Source organism: Theropithecus gelada, chromosome 14 (genome assembly GCF_003255815.1).
Source record: "Theropithecus gelada isolate Dixy chromosome 14, Tgel_1.0, whole genome shotgun sequence".
NCBI lineage: Eukaryota > Metazoa > Chordata > Mammalia > Primates > Cercopithecidae > Theropithecus > Theropithecus gelada.
The window spans coordinates 45,402,923-45,424,773 of NC_037682.1; the positions used below are offsets into that span (position 1 = coordinate 45,402,923).

The following is a 21,851-nucleotide window of genomic DNA, read 5'->3' on the forward strand; positions in this document are numbered from 1 at the left end:
GCTTTGCAGGAAGGGAACAAAGACAAGGACATTCTTCCAATACAGTGTTTTACTGGCTCCACCTGCATCTCAGGAGCAAGCCTCTCCTACCTTGTAAGTCAAAAAGGGAACCTCACAGATCTCTCTCTCTCTAATAAATAGCCTGCCTCCTGAATACATAGATGCAGGTGAGCAATTCCTTGGTTCCCTCCTTAGTATCTAAGGACAGTCTGGTTGTTCTTATCTTGAATATACAATGAGCCTCAGAAAAAAAAAAATTAGTGTTCACAAGAAAAGGAAAACTGGTGTCTATTGTAAACAATTGGCGTATGGTAGGTGGCAGGAACATAGCCTGGCTGGGCACTTCTGACTTGCATCTAATCACTGATCAAACAGTGATCGGTTTGGGAAGTGTGGCTTAGGTTTTGTTTGTTTACTTTTCGTACAGTAAAGTACACAAATCTTCAATACATAGCTTGAATACATTTTAGAAAATTAACATACTTACATAACCACTGCTCAGATTAACATACAGAGCGTTACTCATGACCCCCTTTCTAGTCATATGGGGAGTTTTTGTTTCTTAAAACAACCACCACGACCCACCATCACTAGGTTGGGTTTCTGAACAATAATCAGAAAGTCTGGCTCAAAAGAAGAATGCAAGAAGTAACTGGGAATTCCAGGGGCAACACCGAATGTATTTCATCAGGCAGTAAACGTTTCCATTTCTGTGGGACAGAATTACTCCCACACTCTGATACATCCTTTTTTTTAGCCCTGTTGTCAAAGAGACACCTTTAAAAGAAAATCGATTTCCAAATCAGCTCCTATCTGTACAAAGTAAAGCACAGTTGAGAAAGGAAGAGGCTATGAAAGGGAGTGAAAGACGGGGCAGTGCTAGTTTTGCCCCCCGCAAGGTTGCTCTGAGACTTTGTCCCAAACAGATTTTCCCAAGGGTTCGCCAAAGACGGGGGAGGGGTACCTACAAGTGGGAGGGATCAATCATGAAAAAAATTCCAGCCTACTACACCACTGCCACCACAGCTGGCCAGTCCTCTTGCTGGTCAGTCCCAAAATGGGGACAAGCTGTGAGGATGGCACTTTAGTTTTCCACTAGTAAAATGGGCCTTTCAGAACCACCCCTTGCCAATCATGAAGGAATGGTCTGAGGGTCAGTGAACACGTCCACATGAAACTATACCACATTTGAAATGTGAAATCTGAAGGCTTAAAGTAGGAATGGAAAACTCCAGTGCCTTGGGGTCAGGCAGGTAATTTAAGGATTACAGCTGGCGAGCAAGTAGCAGCTGTGCACACTGGAGCAGGAGTGGCAGGTCTAAGGGGGTTGGATACTGGGACATCTGTTGATTGCCACCACATGGAGAATGTAGGCTCAAGGAAGCAATATCGTTGTTTTTCTCAAGAGCAACCAGAAAGACATTTTCATGTGAAATAATGTAATTCTAAAAATTTGAAAGGGAATCTAGTTTAAAAGAAGGGTAATACTGTGGGCCAAATAAAACACGTCAGCAGGGGAATGTAACCCAGAGACTGAGAGTTCTCAACCACAGGTCAGGATATCCTGGCCTTCCGGTCCGGGGTTCTCAATCTTCATTTCCACCCCATCCTCCTAGAGGGATGAGACGTGCCCCCGGATAGCAGTGGCTCGCTGCGGCAAATAAGAGACACACACTCCGGGCCGAAAACTGCTAAAGTCCAACATCCTTTTCTGTTGTTTTTAAACAAATTATGAGAGCAAGGTCCAGGGAGGAAGAGTGATTTCAAAAGCCCACACAGTGAGGGTGGTGAAGCCTCCCTGCTCCCGTGTCCACCACCCCCTGCCTGACCCCTCCCTTGTGGACAGAGGTCAGGGTCAGGAGGTGAGAGCAGAGGCAGCAGGAGGCTGGGCCTCATCTCATCAACTTGGAGATTCTGCTTGCCCCAAATGGCCCTCTTATCCCACAAGCCCGAGGTTCCCTGCTGCCAGGGGCTGCTGGAGGAGCCTGGAAGGGCCTGTGTTCCTCACCTGCACATCCAGGTTTTTTCGAGAGGAGGCAGGTGTGTTGGCATAAGAGCTGATGGAGGAGCTGGTGTTGATGTCATCAGTGCTCAGGTTGTCAATGGTGTCGCTGATGCCACTGCTGACGGAGCTGCTGTCGTCCCAGCTGCCAAGACAAACACACATCCTGAGCACCAAAACCTCAGGCTGTTCCAGTTCAGGCTGATGACAGACAAACACACACTATCCCCGAAAAGATCCAATCTTTGCCACGAAGCCCCGGACAAAGCTCTTTTGCCTCAGATGTGACTCATCTCCATGTCAGTTGTTGCTGTCTGGGATTGGAAGCTGGGTGAAGAGGCTGACAGGTACCTTCCGCAAACTAAGTGCTTCCATAGCAGAGGTGGCTACAGATACTACCCATGTCCTACCCCATCCTCAACTTCATCCTGGGAACTTTATGGAAACCAATTTGTTCCTTCCCAGGCCTAGTGGCAGAGTAGGGGCAGTGAGTCTGGAGACTAGAGCTAAAAGCATGCAGGGAAGAACTCCGGAGCAGGCACCTGTCGGGGTCAGAGGGCAGAGCTGCTGTATGACTTCTGCAGACTTCACTCCCGGAATGAAACGCCGAGGGAGGGAGAGTGGCAACAGTCAGGAGAAACCTGTCAACTTGGTTAGCAGCTCTAACTCTAATAATATCCCCAAAGACATCTAAAATAGATGTTCTTCATTTCCCAACCCTCCAACCGAATGAGGTCAGTCCCAAGCTGCCTAAGTCCAATCTCCTAGCAATGGTTCTTTCTTTCTTTTTTCTTCTTTACCATCTTCCCACCTGCCAATACCACCACCATGTTTAATCTAGCACCCGGTCCTATCACCTTGCTTCCAAAACGTATCCAAACGTGCAGTTCTCTGCCCCCACTGCCACCCTGTAGTCCATGGTGCTGTCGACGGCGCCTGGGTTACTGCTAAAAGGCCAGGTGGTCTCTATGGTCTGCTTCTGCTCCCTAATTGTCCATCCCCCCCGCAGCAGTCAGAATATCCTGTCACTCTACTGCTTAATACCCGTGAGTTGCTTCTCAGATAATTAAGAGTCCAAACTCTCTATATGGCCCCTCAAGACCCTCTGAGCTTGCCTCCTACCCCAGTCCTGTTTCGTACCCCTCTCCACTGCGATTGGCTCTGATCACATGCACTTCTGTTCCTTTCAAGCCAAGGCTGCTCTCTTCGAGGCTTTGTGCTGCTTGTCCCTCTTTCTGAATGCTTGTCCCTGCCTCCTCTCATCTTTCAGATCTCAGCTGAAGTATTACCTTCTCAGAAAAACAACCTCACTACCCATCAAGCCTGTCACACTCTGTCACGTCACCCTGTGGCATTTACTCATTTGTTTGCTATCGGGTAGCAGATACGTAGCAAGTGGTCAATAAATACTTGCTAATCGAGGGCTGGGCATGGTGGCTCACACCTGTAATCCCAGCACTTTGGGAGGCCAAGGTGGGTGGATCACCTGAGGTCAGGAGTTCGAGACCAGCCTGGCCAACATGGGGAAACACCATCTCTACTAAAAGTACAACAAAATTAGCCAGGTATGGTGGCACATGTCTATAATCCCAGCTACTTGGGAAGCTGAGGCAGGATGATTGCTTGAACCTGGAAGGCAGAGATTGCAGTGAGGTGAGATCATACCACTGCACTCCAGCCTGGGCAACAGAGTAAGACTCTGTCTCAAAACAACGACAACAACAACAACAACAAAACTTGCTGATCAAAACTAATAGAAGTGAGAAGTCGAGTAGACAATAAAGCAAGCTTCCAAGATCAGTGTGACACTACTCTAATTGACCTATAGGGGGAAAGGGTAAGTATTATTGTTTTTCTATTGCACAGGTAGAGAAAGTGAGGCTTAGAAAAAAATAGATACCCTGTACAAGGTCAGAGGGCTAGGAAGAGGCAGAGTGGATCCTGATCCAGCCATTCTGATTCCAGAACCAACTACCCTCTTTACTGTGACTGCAGACGGTTTTGTATTACGTCAATTCTCAGCACACACCAGATGTGACACAGCCCACTTTCTCAGGAGGAAGCCAGGCTTGGGAGGCCAGGCAGCCTGGTTCAAGGCCACTCAGCAGGAGTGGCAGGTCTGATACCAAACCATTGACTTAACCTCATTATTCTAGCACTCAGTCTTCCACTGTCTTGCTGAAAGCCCTACAAAGTGGCAGCGTGGAACCTGGGAAATGCTGAGTGGCTGAGATTTGAAAGCCAAGAGCACATCTGCCACACACACACATAACCCCAAAGTTCTAGTTCATTCCAGCAGCTTGGAAGATACCTGCCTGTACATCCTGAGCTCTGCTGATCAGGCAGGAAGACAAAGGCTTATTAAAAACCTGTTTTCATCACCTTCTCCTTCAACACTATTTGGCTTCCAAAACCCAATCTGGAACATTGCATAGAAATGCGGGGGAATGTGAGGGTGGTCCCAAGGAGGGAGGATGAGGCAGGGAGAACGAGGGCTCAAAAGGGGCTTATTGTGGATGAATCCACAAGGGTCCAGCAGCTCTGGAACTCTGCACACTTCACTCCTGTAATTCTACTTCTTGTGCCCAGCCCTCCATCCTGTTCCAAATTCTTTCTTTAAGGTTTTCTCCAAATACTCCAGCCCACCCACATCATCTCCTACTTTGAATTCCTACATAGTGTCACACATTTGTATTTGCTTCTATACACTCTTAGGCAGTTTTCTAGCTATTCTCTATACCAAGGGTTGTCCTATCTTCCAAATATATGCAGGGGCCTGCTTAGCGATAACAACTAAGTGCTTAACATGGATCAGGCATTGTGCTGGGTACTTTAAATCTATTGTTATAGATTTCTCCAGTCCTCATATCATACCTGCAAGGTAGGTATCATCCTGTCCATTTTACAAATGAAGGAATAGAGGCAGAAAGAGTAAGTACACTGACCGATGCCATTCCGTGTTGGAACTGGGTTTAAAAAGCAAAATATCTAATTGCAGAATATGCGCTCCTTCTAGTCTTGTCATGCTGCCTTCTATAGCAACAACGGCTGTTCACTGAGCCTGTGCCACATGCCAAACTATTCAACATTTGCGCATACTCTCATAGTCACTCTTAGGGTGTTTCACAATGAAGAAACCGAGGCCGTGAGGACTGATGGGCAATGCGGCAGCAATGTCAAGTTCATTCGGTGGGCCACTTCCCTTCTATCTCCAGAGACATAGTCCGTGCTCCTTAAATACCTCCTGATGAACTCAACGTGCAGAGGCGAGACAGAGCAAGTTTCTGGTGCAAACTTGCCACCAGTAGAGGATTCTAAGCCCGGCTCCCTGCCCACTGATTCTTTGCAGGGTCACAGCTTCCGTGCCTGCTTCGCCTAGGCTGGTAACCACAGGAGGATCTGATGGGGCAAGTGTGGCATCACAGATGGAAAAGGACTCAAATTTGTTCTAGTGATTAAATGGGTCTTTTCTTGCACCTGCTCTTTGGGGTTAGGAATTTAATGTATCTAAAATTTCTCATAATTTGATGAAGAAGAAAGGGGAATGGTGGGAGAGGACCGTGGCTGGCAGGGAGGAAGGAGAGCAGTTGTAACAGATGCTCGTGAATCCAAGTCCCAGATTTTGTGCTTTGAAATTGTAACCGTTCTTCCCCTGTGTCCTTTCAACACCAAGATAATATTCCAGAGGGGCATGTGGCCCTTGATACACAGGATTCTTCCCATGTCAGTGCCTGGAGGACTGTTGGGCTTACCCTGAGTTCACAGGAAGCCTTTGTAACTGAGCCACCCAGAAGAGGGGAAGCCAGGGATCTAATCCATGGGTGAGAGTGGGGGTCACTTATGATGCGGATGAAGGGAGTGACGCGAGGGAAGGCCATGATGAGCAAGGGCAGTTTCGATATTTGCCAGAGCTGTCTGTGGTCAGAAACCGAAGCTGCCCCTGCAGCTGGAAAACCAGCCATGTCTCCTTTGCTTTCGGATCTCTGGGATACTAGCAAGTTCATCTTGACATAAAGTCGCTTAGTTCTAACTTGTCCTTTTCCCATTCAGGGTACAAACGATCATGAGCCACCAAGATTAGGCCAGTGAGTTTGCAGATGTATTCTGAGGGAAACCAGTTCCACCAGATGCTCTGTGATAAGAATGTTGCCCTAAGAAGGGAATGTGGAATCTCCTGCCTTCCTGGAGATTCACACTGTAAACAGTACCTCAGCATTTTAACAGCTGTGAAGTCCAGTAAAGATCACTATAACTTTGCCTAAAGGAGCATTCCCCAAACTTATATGACTACACAGGAAACGCTGAGAAGAATGAAGCACACATACAAAAAAAGCAAAAATGAAGAAAAATGCAATACAGCCTAGAGCTGCCAGTGGCTACTTGATTCTCACTTGCCTGAGAAGGAAGCTGGCACAGAGGGAAGCAGAGCTGAGAGGGATGGAAGTGTGCCTTTGACATCGCTTGAGCGCCCTTATCCAGCCATATTGAAAGCCAGAAGCACCCCTGGGAGAGCCAGCCATGAGAAATAGTAAATTCCTTTCTTTTGCTTTTTGTCACTTGGCATACTCATGCTAACTAATGGGGAAGCGTAATTTGTTTGTAAAATAACTCCAGACATGTGGCTGAGAGTCAGACGGGAAAAATGTGGAAAGCATGCAGAATTCACTCAGGCAGTAAGGACACTGGTTGAATCTAATCAAGTGGCAAAGGAAATTAGGTACAACCTGGGATGAGGCACAAACGTCCACTGACCCAAATTGGGCAATAAACGTTGAAAGCAGTTACAAAAACTGATTAAGATAGCAACTTGAAAGGAACCTAGAGAATTCATGTTTACTATGTGGTGACATGAAATTCCAGAGAGGTGGCTTGGGGACCCCGATCACACAGCAGAAAGAACTACAGTGTACTCAGCTATGATTCTGGAACCATCATTCCTGGAGGAGGATTTGACCATTCCTGTGTCCTGGTCCTGAAGCTGATGGAGAAAAACCGTATGATGGCGCTGAGCCCACCTGAGATGATAAACCGACTACCCTCATTTCATATTGTGTGATTTTAAATCTGGGAAACATTTAAAAAGATGAAAAAGAATGATGAAGTGAATCATTAAGATTAAGGCTTTGTGATCATTAGGTTAATCTGTATGTATTTTTAACTTGTAAAAGAATACACAGCATACAACAGGATCTGACAAAACAGTCTTGTGATTTCAATTTTAAATGACTATTGATTTTTTACTTGAGACTTTTAAGCTGAAATGTTTAAGAATTGGATTAAGGTTGTAAAAAGAATTGAAATGTTTATGATAATAATTTATGACATTTGTAACTTTAATTTATTTGATTTGCAAGAGTTGCTTAAGTGCTTAGAAAGATTTTGCTTGTTTGGTTGGTAAATCTACCCTGTCAGACATCTGAAGAGCTTAAGGAAACCATGTATGTTAACTTTACGAATGCAGTCTAAAATATTTACTGAAATTTAATTATCCAAGCTTTCAAACAGTACTAATTTTGCAGGTAAGTAAAATCTGTTGCCTGAATTAATAAAGTACTAACTGATAACAAGTGTAAATGATCTTAATTTGTGAAAAAAATACTTGTTTTATAGATGAAATTTGTAAGAAAATCTAGATAAAAAAACCTAAAACTTCAATTAAATGTTAAATCCTAGTTAACTCTAAGAAGTTATTTTTTGGGCACAAAAGCACTCTTAAAAATAAGATATTTTAAAAAGTATTAAAGCAGATTTCATTTTTTGAATGAATCAATGATTTTTATATGAATGACTAGAAGAATAAATGAAGCCAAGGTGGCATCTTCTCTCCTCACCAGTTTTTGCCACTCCAGTTCACCTTCACTCTACACCATAAAACTTTCAAAGCAGTTCCAAAATTGCTCTGAAAATGTTGGTGGAGAGAGCGTTGTGTTTGACAACCTTGAGAAATAAGCAAAAGAATCCCAGGGCCTCCTCCTGGAAACTAACAGGAATATGGGAAACAGAGCTTGGCTGGTTTCCCTATCTTTTTGGTTTTTTAATAATTTTAAGACAACCTATCACAGATATGCCTAACTTCTTTGGCTGAAACAGCTAGAGAAATGGCTAGAAGATACTTCCACTGATTCATCAGAACAATCAACACAAAAGCATTATTTCCTAGCCAGATCACAGCCATGTACCTTTTTCTCTACTAATGAAATGTCCTACATTGATCAAGTCAGAGATAAGAACGTAACTGGAGTTATAAGTGATCAGATTTTAAAATAACCTTCACCTATTTTTAGCCAATGTGTAGGTGGAAGGAATTTCATGGAACATTTTCTCTTTCTTCTCATAAACTCAACATTTTTAGACTCTTAGCCAGGGGCTTTGAATTCATTTGTTCATCTCATTCATTGAGCCACTGCCCCTGTGTGCCGGGCACTGTGCAAGGCGGTGGGGATAAAGTGATAATTCAGAGTTTTCCCTGCCTTGACCATAAACCCAGTAGACATAATAGACAACATAGCTTAGACATAAATGAAAACATAAAACAGGGAGATGAGCAAAAGGGCACCAAGTGGAAACAACACTGGTTCCAAACATCATTTCTATAGCCTCCCAAATCTCCTAAAGCCACCAGCCAAGTTGGAGCACAAGGAGCTCTTCTGGCGGCATTCCAAAGCCCAGGCCCACCAACACTTTTAGCAATGCTGCTTTCTTCAAGGCATGGACACAGCAAGGGCCAGGAGCATGGAGAGCCAGGCCTTAGCCCCAGGGTTCCACAGAACTATCACCCATGAGGGTTCAGACAAGACACATCCTCTCCAGGCCCCAGTCTTCTCTTCTTTATAATGGAGTAGCTGGACTAAGCCATCCCAAAGGTTCCTTTCCAATGGATATCCTTTACATTTATGCTCAGAGAAAAGTTGGTACAAAGGCAAGTGGGCATACTGGAGGTCTCCACACTGAATGGTCTCCCCTCGTTCAGTAAAAGCCGCCAAACAGGTAACTCCATTTTCTAATGTCTGGGCTTTTTCATTGCTGATTTCACCTCTCAGATTATTATTTTTAGCTAGCCCTGAGTAGTTAGCAGCCCTTTTTAGACAGAAGTATGTTCTCTCATTTGATAGGATCCCCATGGGAGCCTTTCAGTTTACATGTGCTATCTGCTTGGTCCTGCAATTTGAGTTTGCAAACTCTGGTATAGAGGTGTTACAACTCAACTCACAATAGAGTGTCTGCACCGGACCATGCTATTTATCCAAAGAAAGAGGACACAATCTTGCCTAATACATAAAGCCACCATTGACAGCGTTACCAAATATGCCAGGCACTGTAGTAGGCACACTATGTATATTATTCCACTCCCATTTTCCCCTGGATGGAAAGGAGTCTTAGGATGCAGAGTTCATCAGAAGGATGAGACTCAAACCACGGTAGAATGACTGCAAGCAGCCTTCCAGTTCATCGGAAGGATGGCACGGTTAGTGAGTGTCTTATAGATTGCAGCACATAGCTACAGTACATACAGATCAGCTTTGAAATCTGTTAACTAGCTTAATTAAAAAGAACCTCCATCTGCCCGCAGCCACCAAGTATATCAAGAACAGACCCCACTTTGGCCAACATGCAGCATTTTAACCAGAATCAAGTCTCTCACCACTTCAGCTGTTTCTCTACTACCTCTTGGAGAAATACAGATGTGAAGGGAAAAGCCTCTACAAAAGTGACCAGAAAATCCATTCAGACATGGAAGGGCCCATTAAACCAGGAGATTCAGTTTCAGTCTTAGAAGGGATGCTGACATCACTGTGTCAGGAATCCAAATGCCACTCAGAGGGCTTAAAGCACAATTTTAACAACCCCAACACAAGCGATTTGCTATGAAAAATGCAGGTGAAAGAAGCACACATTATTTCAGCTTCACACATCTATTTTGCTCCACTGTTATGAGGAGTGAGAATTCCACAGAACTGAGAAAGTAAACCAGACTTCACTGGGACCCCTGAGAAACTACATTTAATATAGACACATTTTTAATATCAAGCTCTTCCAGAGAGGTATCTAAAAGGAGCAAGAATCTGTAATGGTCCTGAATTAATGTGATATTATGTTTACAATTTCATCTCTCATGAAGCAAAAAAGCAAAATAGAATCCCAAAGTCCCAGGGATGATTAAACAGATTTTTCCACTAGGATATACACACCCTTGCTTTTAGCAAAAGACTCTGAGAGGAGGAGTTATTGAAGGATCTGGAGGGAGGATCATTACACCTTTCAAATGAACTCCCTGTGAGATAATGTTGTTTATTCAAGGGAAAGACATGCTAAATGATGCTGTAAAAAAATCAGATTGTAGATATATTTTAGTTCCTCTCTACTCACTAATAAAATCACAGCCGGTTAGCAGAGATGAGGTTCTCTAACTATGGTTCTGAAAAGCAGTCTTCACAAAGCAAGGATCCTAATCCTCCCCAAACTCCAAAGGCTGGGTCGCTTCCAGGAGGCCCTTACAGTCCTTGGAAACAGTCTGGGCCAGCCCCCGCCCCTCTGTCTGCCTCTTTCCAGGTGACTAAGCTCACACTGTGGAGCTGTGACCAGCTGCATCCAGGCCTTACCTGCTCAATTTTCCAGTTCTGCTCCAGAATCAAGGCAGAGCCCATTTACAGGGCTGGCCCATGCCCCCTGCCAGACAGCTGCATTCAGTTGCAAAAAAGTCCAGACTGGTGGAACTTGTTTTCTGGCTATTGTTCAAGGCAATTGTTCCCGTGAAACCCCAGGGCCCGAGCGGAATGAGATCCTTTGGTGTGGATGAGTGAGCAAGCCTAACTGTAGGCTTAGTAGTAACCCCTGGGGAAGAGGAAGGGTTTGGCTACCTACATTTCCCACCAAACAGGTATGTTAACTATTTCCTCCCCAGGAGGTTTGCTCGGGAGCATCACCTCCTCTAACTACTGCTGGGGCCTATTAAGAAAATCCACCTTCAAAGAATGAAGCAGGGCTCCTGCAGAGTCCTACCTTTTGTAGTCTATGTGGAAGTGATAATAATAGCCAACCTTAATGACATTCACAGTTGTGAGCCCCTGTGCTAACTGTACTACATACTTTATTTCAGTTAATCCTCCAAACTCTGATAAAAATAATCACCAACACTTATTAACGGCTTGCTATGTGTGAGGCTCTGTTGTATGTAACATGATTCCTGCCAGGTACCATTAGATAAATATTATCACTATACCCATTTTACAGATGAGGCAATTGAGGATTGGAGAAAATAGTCCCATGGGTCATACAACTAAGAAATGTTGAGGCTGGGATTTAAATACAGATACATGAGTGTTCAATCATCCCATTTATTTATTCATTTTATACATTTTAATGAACACTCATCATGTGTTCATTAGACTCTGAGGGACTTCAAAGTTTCCCACACCAAAGAAGATACAGTTACTTGAGTTAAAACTATAAGCAAGCCAGCCAGGCACGGTGGTTCATGCCTGTAATCCCAGCACTGTGTGAGGCCAAGGTGGGAGAATCATGAGGTCAGGAGATCGAGACCATCCTGGCTAACACGGTAAAACCCTGTCTCTACTAAAAATACAAAAAATTAGCCGGGCATGGTGGTAGGCGCCTGTAGTCCCAGCTACTCAGGAGGCTGAGGCAGGAGAATGGTGTGAACCCGCGAGGCGGAGCTTGCAGTGAGCCGAGATCGCACCACTGCACTCCAGCCTGGGTGACAGAGGGAGACTCTGTCTCAAAAAAAACAAAAAAACCCACCACTATAAGCAAGCCACCTCTCTCTGGATTCCAGCTCTGGGACCAGCCTATATAGTTCGCAGTTCTGGTGCAAAATGATCAGAGCCTAAGCTTGAATTAATGCAAGGACAGAATGTAGCCACTAACCCTAGTAAATTCAGTCTCATCTAGTACCACTAATCCCAGGAGGCTCCAAACGGAGGGACCACAGCTCTGCAGAAAAAAGTAAAATAGGTCTGTGTTTGAATTCTGGCTCTGCCATCTCCTTATCAGGGCACCTTTACCTCCTGGGTGGCACAGTGCTAACAACATCCAGTTATCATAATCATTTTGTTGGGACCATATCAGGTAGCCTGTGTACAGCTCTCCCTGCATGTCAGTTGCAGTATAGGATCCAGGGAAGCTGCAAGAACTGCAGGAAGGAGATGCAGGCCTACATCCTGAAATTGATGATAAAGTTCTAGTGTAAGAACTTGCTTCTTACTGCCATAAATGGATAGTGTCCTAGGGGAGAAGCAGCTTCTACAGACGGTGCCAGGTGCAAGGCCAGTGATTTGAGGTGGAGGGAGGAAAACACAAACCCCATAAAATGGGCTCCAAGGGGATTTAGCAGCCATCAGGCTTGAGTTTCAGCCCACAGCACCTTTGTCCCATTTTGGTAACTCATTCCTTGACAAGTAGGTGGTCCCCTGAGTAAGCATGAAATTTTTCCCTTTGGCTTCAGGAGCTTGGTTGGGTTAGAGAGACCGGAGCTTTGGTCCGGATGCCTTAGACCCTCATTGTTACACTAGGCACCAGCGTGTCTGCTGACCTCAGCTACACAAAGCCCTCTCTCCTTCAAGGCTCCTCCGGAGAGGGCTGCTTACCCTTGGGCCACTGCCGGCTGGCTTTTGCCAAGAATATCAACAAACTCATCCTAGTTTTCTGTTTACCAGAAGATATATTTCCCCTGAACATCAACAGAATTCAGCATATTATAGCAAACGAAAATAACAGTAAACATTTATACAAGGTGAAAAATTTTAATAATAGGTTCCAGGCACCATGCTAAGCACCATCCCACAAACACCTCTCCACTTTCTTATCAGGCACAAACTACTCATGCCCCCTTTTCATAGATGTGGAAACTGAAGCTTAGAGAGGCTGTGTGACCTGCCCAAGGTGCCAGGGTTAACAAACAGAGCTGGATTCGAACCCAGATCTGCCTGATTCTGAAACCCAAGCTTTTAAAAATCACATTGACTCAATGTTAAGAACAGAGGTAAAGATACTTTTAAATAGATCATGGTCATAAAAGAACTCAGAACTTCCAACTGTTATTCAAAATATGCAGGACACGTTAATGCAATCAAGCTACTTTTAAAACATCTCGAAGAAATTAAAGGAAAGGGGATGGGGGACAAATCCCAGACAGGGCATTGGCCAGCTGTCTTTAAGTAGAATGGGACGGGAGTTCAATACCCCCATAGTCTCCCTCCCTCCAACCCTCCACTAAGCTCCCAATATATCTTAGGGATGTGGGAAAACCTGAATGCACAAAACAGAACCACAGTTGCCCCAGGGCAGCCAAGAGAGGCGGCTATCTCCCAAAAACAGGCTGGCCTCATTTTGCAGTTTGTCAAGGGCCTGCCCTTAAGCTTTCTCTTTCTTGGGGGAAGTGGAAAGGGAAGGGACCTCAGGTCAAGACTTCTACAGACCAAGAGAAGCTCGGCTTTAGCTAATTAGGCACCTCCAGCACACATGTGAACAGCTAGTGCCAACAGCTTAGGTCAGCATTAATATGCTGGGTGTAGATCTTCTCCCTTCAAGACTCCATAAATTCAGCGTCTTAAGAAGTAGACCCAGAGTTCCAGGGCCCAGCCTCAGCAGCCCAAGGCCAGCTCCAAGGTCACTGGCCTTTCCTGATTTGACCTTCACTTGGGATCAAGTCCTCCTGAACCAGGTACAAACTAAAGCTCCAGCCTGATCCATCCAGCAGTCCAGGAGCCTCAAGATCACAGAACTCCCAGCTAGGTCCTACTGCCAAAGCAGGGCTGCTTCTTAATACACAGCTCTCTTCTTTCCAGAAACAAGCTGCATCTGAGAAGCCCAGGCAGGCCGTGCTGCTAGCATCCTGTGTATTTGGGTGAGTCCTCCACAACAAAGTGCGCCCTTCATCCAGCTGAAGTCATATTTAAAATTACAGGTAAAACTATTCTAAGCTCAGATGCCAAGCCCACCCAGGAAGGCATGATGGTAGAGTGAACCTGGGTTCCAGACCCAGCTTTTCCTCTTATCAGCTGTGTAACCTTCATCAAGTTACTTAACCTCTCTTAGTTCCCACTGCTGATTTTCAAAATTGAATGTAATCTTCCTGGCTTTGCAATGAAATTGAATGACACAATGTCTGCTAGATGCTTGGCATGTGGTAGGTGGTCATGAACATTGTTTTCTTCTCCCCTTGTCTGGCTTAAAAAACAGAAATGTGCTTCCCTGGGCAGCTCTATAGGTCATAAGGTAGCAAGAAAAGTCCTTATGCTTAAATCTGCCACGCCATCTTTTCTGGAGCCTAGTTTATACACACACACACACAGAGTAATTTGCTATACTAGTAAACACAACCACAAGTTCACCAGGCTCCTTAAATTCCAAACAAAACTTCCAACTGCAAGTCTTTTTAATCAGGGCCCTCTGAACCACAAGCAGCCCTTGCCTGGGGCCACACTGCCTTTCCCCAGCTCACCCCTCCATACTGCCCCCACCAGCTGAAAAGTCTGGAATAACGACTTAAGACAGCTGGGTGATCAACACCCAGATTTTCAGGCTCAGCCGCCTAATTTGGTAAGACGGTTTGGAAAATATTGACATTACCCAAATGTCTAGGTGGATCCAGGACATTTGGGTAATGCCCCAGTTTCCTCTGAAACCATCAAGGTTAGAATGAATGGGGGTGGAAGAGGAGAGAAGGTAAATTTCCTGACCAGTAACCTTGCCCCCCGCCGCACCCCCCCAACACACACACACCACCACACAGCACCACAGAGCTCACGGTGATTTAGGCAGCTGCACCACTGGCTGTTCTACCAGGCTTTTCAATACCGGCCAAGGAAGACAAGGCAGTACATGCACCACACCCGCCCCCTGGCCCCAGAAATTTTAGAAAATCGTCCTACCTTGTAAGGTTCCTAGGCCAGAGCATTTCACTACATTGTGGCCCTTGGAGAACAGCGGACAAAGAAGCTGAATGAATCTCACGGGATGGCAAGTCCTTTAGCCAGCTGAGCCAGCCCACACTGGGCCAGGGAATCCCAGGCACCCAGCAACTCCGTAACTAAAGGACTAGCTAGCAGGGATCACCATTCCCCAGGCCAGGAAAGAAATCTGATCCCCCAACAAAATTAACCTCTGAAGTGCTGAAGGATCGAGAGGTCAGGCCTGAGTGCTGGTATCAAGTCAGCTGTGAAAAGTTTCAGCAAAGCAAAAGCTAACACCAAACTCTGAAACCATTACCGTAAAGCACTTAATGGAAGGGCCCTCCATGTGGTCCCAGGGGAGTTCGCAACAGCAGGTCAAATTGAAGAAAATCTGAGAGTGAAAAACTACTTTAAATCCTCACAGACTGCACAAAAACGTTGCAGGAAGTCTTTCCAGCCCTAAGTGCTACTTTTAATGATGCAAAAATCATTGACTATAACATTTCTTAGCTCATTCCATTGACGTCTGAAGGCAAAGCATTTGATTGAAATGATTAGCCTACAGAGAGAATTTCTGAACCTAAAAAGGAAATGATACCTGTTTGTACAGTTAACGACGATGCACATACATTATTTCCGGTGATGTCAATTTTGATGCAGTGCCAACAAAAATATGCATTAATTCCTCAGGCTACTTATTTCAAAAGAAAAAGAATCTCAGTCTAGGCATGGCTATATTAAACATTATGGTACAGAGGCTGGAAGGGGAGGTGGGTGGGAGAGAGTCCCAGCTCTGGGATGGGAAGGGGTTGCACCGACTAATCCCTATTAAAACCTGTAATCAAGGCACTCAGAAAGAACTATGTAAACAGATGCTATGAACAATGAACAACTGTATTACTACTGAGAACTCAAAAGCAAACTTATGTTATAGCCACAAGCTTTATTTGAAAACGAAGGATTAAGATGTTCTCCAAAACCCTGACTCCCTCTCCAAAAATCCTACCAGTTGGTTCCTGGCAGCTTTAAAAGACTTTCCCCAAGAAAGGCTCTCCCCCTGGCCAGGGTGGCCTCTCCAGTGGAAGTGGGGAGTGGGGGCTGTGGCCCTGGGGGATGGTTAGGGAAGGAAGCAGTAACTGGCTCCAAGTGAGGTCTCTGTGTGGTCAGCGTTTGCTCAGCAAACAGAAGCTTTCAAAATGGAATGAAGAGCCATTCCTCCCCCCACTGAAAAGGGAGGGAATAAAAGATCTGCTCAAAGAGTAGTGGAGGGTCTGGTGGTGATTCCCAGGTGAATGAAAAAAAGATTGTAATCTCGAAGTCCCAACCAAAGTTAATCATTCACATCTGATCCTTCAGGGCCCTCCTCCACTTGAAATACTGCTGAGGCATCTGCCGTGGGGAGTGGGAAGCAGAGGTGGGGGTGGGCAGTGGGTGAGTTTGAGGGAAGGGGTAGTATCGACTTATTAAGACAAAAAAGTTGGGATAGACCCAAGCTCTGGCTGACAAGGATGCTTCAAACCACCCCTTACCTTCTATGCTGTCCCTGGAACTGACTATCTTTACGATATTACTTCTTTGAGAATCTGTCCAACATCCCGAGTTAACTTGGGAATGGGATGGTGATTGTGTGGTTTGGAGACACATAGGCACATGGGCACAGATGCACACACACACACACACTCTAAAAAGTTTCCATTGATTCCTTGCTCTAGGCAAATATAATAGGTAAACATTCTGATTTGTCATCAAGGTAAGCTAGGAAATGTTGATCTATTCATTTATTCATTCATCAACTAACATATTTATAGAGCATCTGCAATGTGCCAAGTGCTGTTCTAAGTGCTGACGATACAAGTAGTCAATAAAATAGACCAAAAAATCTCGACTGTAACAGAACTTAGCTTCAATGGTAGAACTATAAAATAAGTGAGACAAAATGTAAATTTTACGGTACGTTAGCAATAAATGATCAAGAGAACAACGTATTGTAAAGAAGAAGATGTGATTTGTGAAGGGGGGTGTTGGAAATTTTACATGGGGTGGCTATGGCAGGTCTGCTGAGGGCATGGTTTTTATTACAAATCTAAAAGAAGTATGGGAGCTGGGTATCCGAATACATTTTGGTTTTATATCTGGGGATAAGGGACTTCCAAGAGGAAATGGTCCGTGCAAAGGCCCTGAGACAGTATACGACTTGTAATGCATTCCAAGAATGAGTGGCTGGAGCAGTGAGTGGTGAACCAAAGTGGGGTGAGGAGGGGGTTAGGCCAAAGAATCCAAGGGTACAGGGGGAGAGGAGAGTGCCTGAGTGGGGCCCTGAAAGTCAGCGTAAGCAGCTTGTCTTTTACTCTGAGGGAGAGAGGATACACTGGAGGGTTAACAGATGGAGTTTCTCCTTTTTATAAAAGTTCATGTAAATGTACAACACTAAACATATTATTTTGATTATACATGATTTTTTTTTTTTTTTTTTTTGAGACGGAGTCTCGCTCTGTCGCCCAGGCTGGAGTGCAGTGGCCGGATCTCAGCTCACTGCAAGCTCCGCCTCCCGGGTTCCCGCCATTCTCCTGCCTCAGCCTCCCGAGTAGCTGGGACTACAGGCGCCCGCCACCTCGCCCGGCTAGTTTTTTGTATTTTTTAGTAGAGACGGGGTTTCACCGTGTTAGCCAGGATGGTCTGGATCTCCTGACCTCGTGATCCGCCCGTCTCGGCCTCCCAAAGTGCTGGGATTACAGGCTTGAGCCACCGCGCCCGGCCGATTATACATGATTTTTACAGGGGCGAGTTTATTGCAGGAGACATAGTGCTTTAAGGAGGTCTTAGTTTTCTTTCTGTGGTTAAAAGGATCACACCTTTCATGTGAAAGGCTCTGAATTATTTGCAGCTACAGGTTCTAATTGAGTCAGGGTTTTCTCATGGTTTGAAAGATAATAATTAGCAGGGATAAGGGAGACCCAGGCAACGGGAGAGGAAAAGGGAAAGTAAATCAACTCCATGAGGGTAGATGCCCTTTGGCGCTTTTCAAAGAGTCAGGCTTGCTCTGTCATTTTTGACCCTTGCTTCTAAACAGGCCAAATTCCAAAGGGCTTCCAGAACTCATAACACTTTTCTCCCTAGAAACAATGTTATCAGTGATGTTAAGGTTTCCAGGTTACTCACAGAGCCATCTATAAAACCAAAATGTAGCTGATGAACTCGACTCAGGTATCAAAAAGTAGAAGAAAACTTTATTCTTGGAATACAGTACATAATTAGACAAAACAGAAAACCACAAAGATGAATCTAAAAAGATGTTCACTTATTTCTAATGAGTATTTTATGAAACCAGTGCTAGTGAAGACACTTTGCTCCTTTTCCTCCAATATATTCAACCCTCTTTCCTGGCTTTTCCCTGCAGGCTGAAAAATGTATTACTAATCTCATCAAATACAACAAAACCCAAAACCTTTTTTTTTTTTTTTTTTTTTTTTAACCTCATGCCCATATTCTCCTCCACAATCATGCCGGTGTCTGCTCCATATTACAGGAAAACACCTCAAAGCAGTAATTTGAGTTGTTCCATGTACTTCTTATGCTCCATGATCCTTCAACCCACCAGGCAAGATGTTTGTTCCCACTACTCCACTGAGACCACTTTCTGTTTTCCCTAAGAACATCGATGGCTTCCTCCTTGCCAAAGCCAATGGTCAACTCTCTATCCTTACCCTACTTGAGTTTTCAGCAGCAGGTAGCATCGACAGATTCTCGCTTCTTGAGTGGGCCTCATCCCGGGTTTCCATACCGTCATCTGCACCTGGTTCCTACCTTCCTAACTGTGCTCTCGGTCTCCTAAGCTCACCTTCCTCTTCACCTCTCCAGAACTCAAGGGCCTCCATCCCTGGACCCCTCCTCTTCTCTGACTATAACTTCTCACTAACTTCTAAGTAAGTTATAACTACCACTTCTAACTAACTTATTTTCCTGGGTGATCTCATCCATGGTTTCAAATACTAGGTGCAGGCAGACAACTCTAAAGTCTGTAATCTGTAGTCTGGCCACTTTGTGTACCCAACACATCTGAAATCACATTTACCTTACTCAAAACTACTGCTCCCAACTTCCAATGTGTCTGCACCCCCACTCCCAAAGTCTTCTGTATCTCAAAGTATGACTCTCCATTAACCATCCTAATTTCCTCCTTCCTTCTTGCCTCCGATGTAATCCACTAAGAAGTCCTTTTGCCTAAAGCCCCCAAATATACCTTGAACCCAATCACTACTGAACATCTGCAGTAAGATAACCTTGGACCAAGCTGCCATCATCTCTTTCCTGCAACAGTCACCTCCCGGGTCGCTCCACCTTCCCTCATGCCCTGCTAGGCTCCATCCTGCACACCCCAGCGACAGCAATCTTTCTCCAGTGTACAGCAGATTCTGTCACATTCCTGCTTAAAGCCCACTGACAGCTTCCCAGGGAAGTTAGAATAAAATTCAAATTTGTTCCCTCGGCCTAGAAGCCCTCATGTGATCTGGCTCCTCCTCTTCATTCCGTCCAAAGACGGGACTCACAAATGCACCAAGCTTCTTCCCACTTCCTAGGTCCTCGCACTGTGCCTCCTTTCTGGAATGCTCCTGCCCATGTCTCCCCCTCAGCTGCCCGTTTCTCATGGGTCAGATGTTGGTTGGAATGGCACCTCCTCAGGGATTTCCTCTTAGACCCTGGCCCAATTACATTCCACCATATGATTTTCCTCATGGCGTCGATCAGTCAACACATTGTCTTTCAACAGTCTGTCTTTCCCTCAACACAGTCAGCTCCTTGAGCACAGGTTTGCTGTTTGCTTTTGTTCTGAGCCATATCCTCCCAGTGCCTAGATCACTGCTGATGTGGTCCTGGATCAACCAAGCATAGGAGGACAAAATGGAACTGATTATTCTATGCTGTCTCCTGGGGACTGTGAAGTATTTCCAAGGACTTTAGTTCAATGGTTTTATTTGGTCACAGACCCACTTGAGAACCTGACAGAAACTTAAGTCTGTCTCTCCATAAGAAAAAAGATATACAAACAATATTTTACACAATATTTCCAGGGACTCACTGATCCCCTGAATCCTGTCCATAAAGCACAGGTTAAGGGCAGCTGCTTCTGAGTTTTATAATACCACTTTAGTTTCACTGTGTGTGTGTGTGTGTGTGAGAGAGAGAGAGAGAGAGATGGAGTCTTGCTCTGTTGCCCAGGCTGGAGTGCAGTGGGCTGATCTCAGCTCACTGCAACCTCCGCCTCCTGGGTTCAAGCGATTCTCATGCCTCAGCCTCCTGAACAGCTGGGACTACAGGTATGCACCACCATTCCTGGCTAATTTTTGTATTTTTAGTAGAGACTGAGTTTCATCATGTTGGCCAGGCTGGTCTCGAATTCCTGATCTCAAGTGATCTGCCTGCCTTGGTCTCCCAAAGTGCTGGGATTGCAGGTGAGCCACCACACCTGGCAGTTTCACTTTTATACTGACTTTGTTTCCTAATTTGGGAATCAGTATTATACTCAATTCAGTTGCTTTCTTCTTGCTTGCTAGTAACAGAACAAAGAGAAAGGGAAGGGAGGGAGGGAGGGAGGAAGGAAAGCTCTCCTGGATGAATGAACAAGAAGGAAAACATAAAGGTTTAAAAGAGGATCTGTGTGTATGGGACACATTAAAAGATGTGACACACATCTCATTGCCTGATGTGGAATTTTACTGGGTGTGATCTGCAACAGGCAGTGGGAAGGGGAGTCTTTAGCAAAGTATAGCAGTTAATACTAGGGAGTTTATGATTTTCAACAAGAATTATACGAAACTAGGCAGCTTTGGGGTAGAAAGTGAACAGCATTCAAAACCTTTGCCAGATACCAGACTGGACACTGGGAATATAAGGCAGAGGAAAAGGAAATGCCCCAGTCCTGAAAGCTCTTTACATGGAAGAGACAAACAAGCAAAATCATTATGGATGTTATGGGGAAAGTGATGACAGAAATAAACACGGTGCTGTGAAAGGGAGTCACACAGGAAGCACTTACTTTAAATAGCATGGTCAGGAAAGGCCATTCTCAGGAAGTGGCATTTAAAGGAAGACATGAAAGATGAGAGGGCACCAACCAGCCATCAGAAGGAGAAAGCCAGGTGTTCCAGATGAAGGGGTTGGTGAATGGATGGGGGACACATCAAGTGCAAAGACCGTCAGAGGGAGAGGCTGGGTGTGCTGGAGGAGCTGAAAGGTGGCAACCATGTTTGAAGCTTAGTAAATGGGTGTGGGGACATCAGTGGAAAAGAAAGTCTATCCTCTGGAGAACTCTCAAACCCATTAATAACAACCGATCCTAGAAAAGTGTCAATAAAGAGCTTTGAGAGGTAGTCAGTGTGCCTCTGCATCTCCCCCTTTCCTTTTCCACTTTCTCTATGCTTTTCTGGGAAATAGGACCTAAAGGATAAGCAGAGGGCCTCCCTTCCTGTTAATGTTCTTTTTCTTTTATTTTATTTTCTAATTTTTATTTTATTTATTTGTTTTTTTGCTTTGTTTTGTTTTTGTTTTTTTTGAGATGGAGTTTCACTCTTGTTGCCCAGGCTGGAGTTCAATGGCAGGATCTCGGCTCACTGCACCCTCTGCCTCCCAGGTTTAAGCAATTCTCCTGCCTTAGCCTCCTTAGTAGCTGGGATTATAGGCATGTGCTACCACACCCAGCTAATTTTGTATTTTCAGTAGAGACGGGGTTTCTCCATGTTGGTCAGGCTGGTTTGAACTCCCAACCTCAGGTGATCCATCCGCCTCAGCCTCTCAAAGTGCTGGGATTACAGGCGCGAGCCACCACACCTGGCCTATTTTTATTTTTTGGAGACAGAGTCTTGCTCTGTCATTTAGGCTGAAGTGCAGTGGCGCAATCTCAGTTCACTGCAACCTCCACCTCCCAGGTTCATGCAATTCTC

At 45.1% G+C, this 21,851-nt stretch overlaps 1 protein-coding gene across 5 annotated transcripts in view; it reads right to left on the minus strand.

Annotated features, from left to right (window-relative positions):
- NAV2 (neuron navigator 2) overlaps positions 1-21,851 on the minus strand; it is a 757,451-nt gene that overhangs the window by 83,292 nt on the left and 652,308 nt on the right. For 4 of the 5 annotated variants that reach the window (XM_025355931.1, XM_025355930.1, XM_025355929.1 and 1 more), the window contains one exon: positions 2,009-2,147. In XM_025355931.1, the coding sequence (XP_025211716.1) occupies positions 2,009-2,147 (139 nt within the window). Of the gene's footprint in view, positions 1-2,008; positions 2,148-14,892; positions 14,936-15,229; positions 15,470-21,851 lie in introns of those variants that run through there. The other variant, XM_025355932.1, reaches the window with a different exon arrangement.